Genomic DNA, 8,387 nt, shown 5'->3' with positions numbered 1-8,387 from the left:
TGAAGATCTCTGGAGTCACCCGAGCCGCTGCTAAAGCCAAACTCTGAGGCCAGAGCTGACCCCTCCCAAGGGGCAGGCGTAGGGCTCGGAGGTGGGCGGAAGCCAAGCCACCCAGAAGGGAGCTGCTCCTGCCGGCTCCGATTGCCCTGCACTGTGCTCTCTCTGAGGGCTCTACCCAAGACTGTCCAGCGACAGAAGCTCGATCTCAGCTCCATCTTCATCTTCTCAAGGGCACCTTGCAGCCATCCAACTATCAGTGGGAAACTGAGGCAAAGAGAAATGACCACTTGGGACCAGGGTCCTGGCTCCCTAGACTGGGTCACTGCACCCTTCTTGCAGCCTGGGCGGTCCCAGAGCAGGTGAGCGGAACTCTGGCCCACCTCCCCCTTCAGCGGGGCCAAGCCTGAACCCAGGCGTCGGGGGAGAGGGTGTGTGTGTGCGCTGGGAGGAGGGGGAGCGGCTGGGCTCCCCGGGTCATGGCGGGGGGTGCGACGAGTGGGGTGGGGATGCCCCGGGCTCAGGGAGGGGCCGCAGCTCTGTCAGCCGCGGCAGAGCCGCCGGTGAGCTCGGCGCGAGTAGAGCCAGAGCCCCCAGTTCTTTGCTCGCCCGCCTGCTAGCTTTCTCGATCACTCCCTCCCTTCCTCCCTCCCTTCCTCCCGGCGGCCGCGGCGGCGCTGGGGAAGCGGCGAAGAGGAGTGGCCCTGCCCTGGAAGAATGCGGCTCTGCCGAGGGGGCAGAACCCGACGCAGTCTCCCCACGGTTTGAACAGCCCGAGCCCAGGCTACCCAACGGCGCCAGTGGCGGACTCTGCACGAGAGCAGCTGGAGGTAATCGGGACCGGGAGAGCAGGGAGGGCAGGGACTCGCACACGGGGACGAGACGGGCACAGTGGCAGTCAGACAGACAGACACGCATCCGCCCACGGGGGCACAGAGATGCGGAGAGAGCCAGGGATATCGCCAGAAATAAAGACACCGCAAATAAAGGAGTGGCCCCAGATTTGGAGGGCAATGAACGAGAGCAAAGGGGTGGGGACTGAGACTGGGGACCTGGTGGGGACCAGAGGGGCGATGCTAGGAGGAGGGGAACATGTAGTTAGGAAAGGTGGCAGATGAGGAAGAGGTCTCAGCTTGCGCCACGGTCCCTTTCAGGAGGGAACCAAAGTCCCCTCCCTGACTTTGCCGCACCTGGAGCCTCCCCTCGCTCCCTACTGGGGCCGAAGCGGGCAGAGTGGGATGGGGAGCCCATTTCTCCACCCTTTTCAGAGAAGTTGCTGGCCTTAGACGGCACCCGGAGGCGACAGCCCCCCACTCCCGCCCTGTCATCTGGGGGTGGTGGGGAACCCTCTCTCAGTCCTGCCCAGCAGCCCAGTGAGAGGGTGAAGCTGTGTTGGGCAGGGGAAGCCAGTCTTGGGGCCCTTGAAAAGGGAGCGGTGGGCAAGGTAGTGGAGAGCTGTTTGTGAGTCTATACCTCTGTTTGCACGTGAGTGTGTCTGTGTGCCAGGCATTGTGTCTGGCTAGATTGGCTCCAGAGCACTAGCGTAAGTCCCAGCTTCTAGGCGGGGACTCTTCCTCCAGGGCCCAGGTACTCTGGGAATCAAGGCGTGATCTTTATTGTTTTGTTTGAGGGGGGTGAGAACGGTCGGTGGGGTGGCACTGGTGAGTTAGGAGCCCGAAGTTGAGCATCCTTTGGTTGCCTAGGCGAGCCACCCTATTCCGGAGCCATCCTTAAGTCTCCCTGTCCCGCAGGCCCTGATCGATCTGCCCACCGGGGCCTTCGGGCCCGGGATTCGACATGCGGGAGGAGCCGCGGCCGCGGCCTCCGCCCTCGGGCCTCGCGGGTCTCCTGTTCCTGGCTTTGTGCAGTCGGTGAGCAGTTCCCCTGTCACCCAGCCCACGAGAGAAAGCCCTGGGCTAGAGGCGGGGCGGGAGGAGTCAGAGGGGGCTCGAGGCCTGGACCACTGACCCTCAAATGCCTTCTCGGTTCCCAGGGCCCTAAGCAATGAGATTCTGGGTCTGAAGCTGCCCGGCGAGCCGCCGCTGACCGCCAACACCGTATGCTTGACGCTGTCGGGCCTGAGCAAACGGCAGTTAGGCCTGTGCCTGCGCAGCCCCGACGTGACGGCGTCCGCGCTTCAGGGCCTGCACATCGCGGTCCACGAGTGTCAGCACCAGCTGCGTGACCAGCGCTGGAACTGCTCGGCGCTCGAGGGCGGCGGTCGCCTGCCGCACCACAGCGCCATCCTCAAGCGCGGTGAGCCTGGCGGGGCGGGTCTGTGCCGCCGCCGGGGCTGGGGGGCGGGGGGCAGGCCGAGGCGAGCGGAGGCGGGAAGGGACGAGTTCACGACTCCGGGAGGGGCCTCTCCGGGAATTCCCCCCGGAGCCGCGCGCGGAGTAGGGTCTGGCCACCCGTCTGGGGCCCCGTGCTTCTGACTTCCACCTGCGCACTGCCGGCAAGGCAGCTGGGTCCCTGCTCCCCTACCCTAGGCGCCCCCGCCCCTTTCCTGCCTCCGCCCAGCTGATCTGGGCTGCCCCTGTGAGCAAGAGATGCCCCCAGCCCTGGAAACTTCAAATGCCCCCCTTCTTCCCCTCCCCCAGTTTTCTGTCCCTCCCTCTCCATGGGACAAGCCCAGGCTGGTGTCCCCAGAGCCTCAGCGGGGGTGGGGTGACGCCCCCAACCGTTTAAGGGTTAAACCTACTCCCCTAATTACTGGGGTTCCCAGGAGCAGAAGGTGGGAACAAAGACCCTGATGGCTTTGAAGTCGGGGAGCATCCCCCTCCTCTGTGCTGTGAGGGCCCCAGGTGGCTCTCACCTGAGCAGGTGAGGAGCGGCTAGAGGGGCGGAGAACAGGTCACTGCGGGGCCTGGTCTGGGGGCCCTGGTCTGAGCGGCAGCCCTGTCTCTTGCCAGGCCATGCCGGAGTTTACTCCCTAGAGGAGTAAACATCCATCTCAGGCTCAGCCCAAGGGTGGGGGCAATACTTTGGGGACCACAGGGTTAATAGGCAGCTACCATCTTCAGGGGAATTCCCAAGACTTGTGCAGACAGCTTCCCCCCTGGAGGGCTGGGGCTGGAGGATCGGGAGGCTGGGCCAGGAGCCCTGCATCCCGGGGTGGGAGAGGCCTGGCCCCTAGAGAGGGGCTGTCTCTCATCCACTCAGGGCTCCAGAGAGCCCCTGCCTAGAAGGAAGTGAGGGACCCCCTCCATTTCCACAGGGCCTGGTGTAGGCGAAGACTTTGATGCCTAAATGAGAAGCATGCCTATCTAAGCCTGGGAAAGGCTTGTCATCCTGAGCCTCTGTGACCCCCAAAACATAACAAAGAAGCCAACATTTTAAGAGGGCCTTAGGGAGAATCACCCACGCCTCTCTCCCTCTCCCAGTGTTTTATAGAGTAATAGCAGGTTAGGATAAACATAAAGGCTAGTCTTAATGGGCAAATATAAAACTAGAAGCTGGAAAGAGGAAGGACAGCTCCACAGCTCCCGTACTTTGGGGATGTTGGAGTGGTGGAGGGTAGGTTGGTTAAAAGACTGATTAAAATAACCTTGAATTACACACACACACACACACACACACACACACACACACACACACACACACACAACCAAAGGACTCTGCTTCCACCCCACCTGCAGGGCTGGGGAATTTCTAAGGCTTTCAGATGTAGAACTGAGTGAACGCATCTTCAAAGACCTCAGGGACTCTCTCTTAGTCATCTCTCAACCCCAGGGGTCTTTCCCTTTAGGCTAGCTCTTTCATCCATACCTGAAAATCCCAGACTTACAGAGCAAGAATGGGCCTCAGGGATGATCTCAAACCATCCTCTCCCTTTAAAGATGAGGAAACTGAGGCTCTGTGCTCTCGGTTCCCTTACTTCCCGTGTGACTTGCTCCCAAATTACTCAGCTGGTAAAAGGCAGGACCAGGAGTCAGGAGTTTCTGGAATTGGAGTGTGGCTGTTTATTTCCTTTGGCCCCCTTACTCTCAGCTGCCTGTCAGACTTACCCCTACCATCATAACCTTTTCATCCCCAGGTTTCCGAGAGAGCGCTTTTTCCTTCTCCATGCTGGCTGCTGGGGTCATGCATGCGGTAGCCACGGCCTGCAGCCTGGGCAAGCTGGTGAGCTGCAGCTGCGGCTGGAAGGGCGGTGGCGAGCAGGATCGGCTGAGGGCCAAACTGCTGCAGCTGCAGGCACTGTCCCGGGGCAAGAGTTTTCCCCACTCCCTGCCCAGCCCGGGCCCTGGCTCAGGCCCCAGCCCTGGCCCCCAGGACACATGGGAATGGGGTGGCTGTAACCATGACATGGACTTTGGAGAGAAGTTCTCTCGGGATTTCTTGGATTCCAGGGAAGCTCCCCGGGACATCCAGGCACGAATGCGAATCCACAACAACAGGGTGGGGCGTCAGGTATGTGTGTGCAACTTGCCCTCCGTCTCCCGAGCTTTCGAGGCCTGGCTAGATCTCGGGAGGCACAGCATAGTAAGAGGATGTGGTGGGTGATTGTCACTCACCAGCTGGGTGGCCTCAGTTTTGCATCTGTAAAAAGAGTCTCATGATACCTACCTTACAGTGTCATTAAGACTGAGCTAGTACATAGAGCACCCAGAATAGTGCCTAGTCCTCGACAGGTGCTCATTACATGGTAGCTATTATTATAGCTGTCTTCCCTACAGAATTTAGGGGTGCGAGACTCCCTGGTTTAGCAGTGCTCACTCTGGAAAGAGCACTGGACTGGGAGTCAGGACAACTGGAGCTGAGTCCTGTTGCCAGCTAGTTATTGAAGATGGGCAAATTACACTCTGCTCCGGCTTCAGTTCTGCAACCATAACATGAGGGAGATGGGCTATTAGCCAGCCTCGAAGTGCCCTTTCTCTTCTGATATTTCCTTGTCATTCTTGCCTCTATTTGTCCGTCTGTGCCCTCTGTTCCCTCCCCTCTCCTGTGCCTTTGTGCTCTGTCCATTTGCTGCCCTCCCCTTTCACCTCTTCCCTGCTGATGCTCTAGGTGGTAACTGAAAACCTGAAGCGGAAATGCAAGTGTCATGGCACATCAGGCAGCTGCCAGTTCAAGACGTGCTGGAGGTCAGCCCCAGAGTTCCGGGTGGTAGGGGCGGCCTTGAGGGAGCGGCTGGGCCGGGCCATCTTCATTGATACTCACAACCGCAACTCTGGAGCCTTCCAACCCCGCCTTCGTCCCCGTCGCCTCTCAGGAGAACTGGTCTACTTTGAGAAGTCTCCTGACTTCTGCGAGCGAGACCCCACCATGGGCTCCCCAGGCACGCGGGGCCGGGCCTGCAACAAGACCAGCCGCCTGCTGGATGGCTGTGGCAGCCTGTGCTGTGGCCGCGGCCACAACGTGCTCCGGCAGACACGAGTTGAGCGCTGTCATTGCCGCTTCCACTGGTGCTGCTACGTGCTATGCGATGAGTGCAAGGTCACAGAATGGGTCAACGTGTGTAAGTGAGGGTCAGCCTCACTGAGGGGCTGGGGAAGGGGAAGGGCACCCTTGCAGCCTTTTGCTCTGATTTCTGTCCAGGGTCAATCTTGGCCCCTGGAAGCTCAAAGTATCTACCTAGAAACAGCTTTGGGGGTGGTAGGGGTCAGGTGGAGTCTGTGATGTGTGGCCTTCTCCCCCACGGTAGGAGGGCCTTGAGGGGGAGCGGTCACCCTCTTCTGCTCCTCGAACATCCGAATGGACTAAGATGAGATGAACTGTATTGCCCCCCTCTACCCAACCTGGGGTCCCTTTAACTCTCATTCACACTCCTTTTGGCTGGGGAGTCCCTATAGTTTGACCACTCTTTTCTCTTGAGGGATAGCCCTAGGCATTGTGTGGGGCCATAAGACCTGTATCCAGGAGACCACTCACTCCTATTTGCTTGTTCCCAAACTCCTTTACTGCAGCCTGGGCCCCCTCTTAGCGAGTAATGGGAGATGGTTGTAGAGAGGTTTTTCTTAGGGAAGGGACAGAGCACAGGGCACTCAAAAACCCTGAAAGTTGTCTGTCTAGGCCCTTAGGGAAGCTGTCTCCCCAATTCAGATGTTAAAGGGAACCCTCCAAAGGAAGACTTTTACCTAAGATTCTCTGAGCCTCTTCTTCTTTCTTCAGCAGTGGGGGTGGGAATGGATAATTTATTGTACCGAGACTTGTTCTTGGTTCTTGTTTGTAACAAAAATAAATTAAGTTACTGGACCAGTGAATACAGATGGTGATATTTCTACCCACACTTGGGATCCCAGTCCTGGATTCTTTGCCGGGTGATTTCTCCTACCCTCCCACACTCAGTGACTTTTTGTATATCATGCCTGGTTCCACAAAGGATTTCAGATGGTCTGCAGGTGACCTGGCGACTTTTAGTGTGGAAAAACCTGGGCGGGGCGGGGGGACTTCTAGGTGTGAGGGACTAGAGATGTAAATATAGGCCCTATTTACGTTCTCTGTGCCTCAACTCCAAATTTTGCCTTGGTCACTGCCCTAAAACAGGGGTTGGCTTTTTTTTTTTCCCCCTGTAAAGGGCTTGATGGTAGATACATTAGGCTTTCGGACTTCGTCGAAACTACTCAACTCTGTCATAATTACTCAAAAGCAGCCATAGACCATACATAAGCAAATGGGCATGGCTATGTCCAATAAAACTTAATTCACAGAAATGGACTGCGGGACCAGATTTGGTCCTCTGGCTGTGGTTTTTGACCCCTACCCTACACACCATGAGGGTCACCTCCTTTCTGGGGTTTTCAAGTCCTGAAGATGTCCCGACATTGAACCTGGACCCAAAAGGGCAGGTTCTTTTCTCTCTGGCTCCAAATCAAAGAACTTGGAGATAGATGCAAGACTAATGGGAAACATATATAAAGGATTCCTACGCTCAAAATTGGAGTTTTTTACTTTGGAAACCAGAAAAACCAGCATGCTCTCCCACTGAATTATTTGCCTATGTAGTCTGTCTTTCCTTATTCAGAGCTCTTCTGCATTTAATCTCAATAAAACAATGCCTTTATCTTTTAGGAGATAACCATAACTAGAGAAAACAGAATTTCTTTTATTTCAATCCTGATTTCTTTCTATTCCTAGCCCAGTATCATTGAAAATAAACAATTAGGGCTTACCTGGTGGCGCAGTGGTTGAGAATCCGCCTGCCAATGCAGGGGACACGGGTTCGATCCCTGGTCCGGGAAGATCCCACGTGCCGCGGAGCAACTAAGCCCGTGTGCCACAGCTACTGAGCCTGCGCTATAGAGCCCGCGAGCCACAACTACTGAGGCTGTGTGCCACAACTACTGAAGCCTGTGCGCCTAGAGCCTGTGCTCCGCTCCGCAACAAGAGAAGCCACCACGGTGAGAAGCCCGCACACCACAACGAAGACCCAACGCTCCCCGCCGCAACTAGAGAAAGCCCGTGCACAGCAACGAAGACCCAACGTAGCCCAAAATTTAAAAAATATATATATATACGATAAATAATTTATTAAAAAAAGAAAAGAAACAATTATTTTCAATTTAGAAAAGGAATCTGCATCACAAATTTAGAACTTTACAAATAACTGAATATTTATGGAGTTGCAAGATGCTGACTCTATCAGGTCATCTCCTTGGCTAGGGGATATAGAAATAGTCCTTTTCGCTCCTCTAGGCAATAGCTCTATCTGCTACCCAAATTACCCTCAAAATCAGGTGAAATGACGGTAGCATCAGGGTAGCAAGAACCGCAAGGGGTGTTGGTTTAGGGCAGTAGTTTATGGCAAAACTTTATGTCCTGAATTTCTGCTTGTGCACTGAGAATTCTTGATTTGGAAATTTGATGGAGGTAGGCTTTAGACACTGACTGAGCCTAACGTATATATGGGATAGTTGGGGAGAGAGGGATGCAGCTAGAATACACACAGGATATGAGAGAGAATAATGATAAGGAATATCCAGAATGGGAATTTCTCACACTCAGGAAGAGGGAGGAGAAGGTCCAATGAAATCACAGCAGGAGTATTTCAGTTTTCCCCCTATTTCCTTCCTCTGTGCTCTCTTTGGCTCCCTTTCTCTTTCTAGCATTCTCTCTTCTTTCGTCAGACACACTCTGTGGCAAACTTAAGCCCCAAACCACAACCTTGAGAAATTCCAAATAGATTTTGTCAGCAAGGCCAACACCCCCCTCCCCACCCCTGCTCCCGGCACACGCTCTGGGCTCAGGCCCAGGCCTGGGGTCAGTGACGGGAGGGGGAGTGTGCAACCCACAGAGCGGGTGGCTGAAATTTCAGCTTTAGTTAGCGCCAATGGCAGCCAGAGGGAGGGAGAAAGACTGACGAACTGTAAGTCAGGCCTCTTGGCCTCCTTCAGCTCTGGACAGAGCTCTTCTTCCCTTAGCTTTTCAAGTGGCTGGGGAGCTGGGGAGTG

At 55.8% G+C, this 8,387-nt stretch overlaps 1 protein-coding gene across 1 annotated transcript; it reads left to right on the top strand.

Moving 5' to 3' along the window:
• Window positions 1-239: 239 nt before the first annotated feature.
• Window positions 240-6,184, top strand: WNT10B (Wnt family member 10B). The gene is made up of 6 exons (XM_060026192.1): window positions 240-359; window positions 770-827; window positions 1,749-1,868; window positions 1,991-2,253; window positions 4,034-4,407; window positions 5,005-6,184. The coding sequence occupies exons 3-6, from the start codon at window positions 1,795-1,797 to the stop codon at window positions 5,461-5,463; spliced, it is 1,170 nt and encodes a 389-aa protein (XP_059882175.1). The 5' UTR covers window positions 240-359; window positions 770-827; window positions 1,749-1,794; the 3' UTR covers window positions 5,464-6,184.
• The last annotated feature ends 2,203 nt before the right edge of the window (window positions 6,185-8,387 follow it).

The sequence above is a fragment of the Delphinus delphis genome, chromosome 11, assembly GCF_949987515.2.
Source record: "Delphinus delphis chromosome 11, mDelDel1.2, whole genome shotgun sequence".
NCBI classification, from domain to species: domain Eukaryota; kingdom Metazoa; phylum Chordata; class Mammalia; order Artiodactyla; family Delphinidae; genus Delphinus; species Delphinus delphis.
The sequence above is the reverse complement of the archived record's forward strand: the minus strand, read 5'-3'. Positions and strand labels throughout refer to the sequence as shown.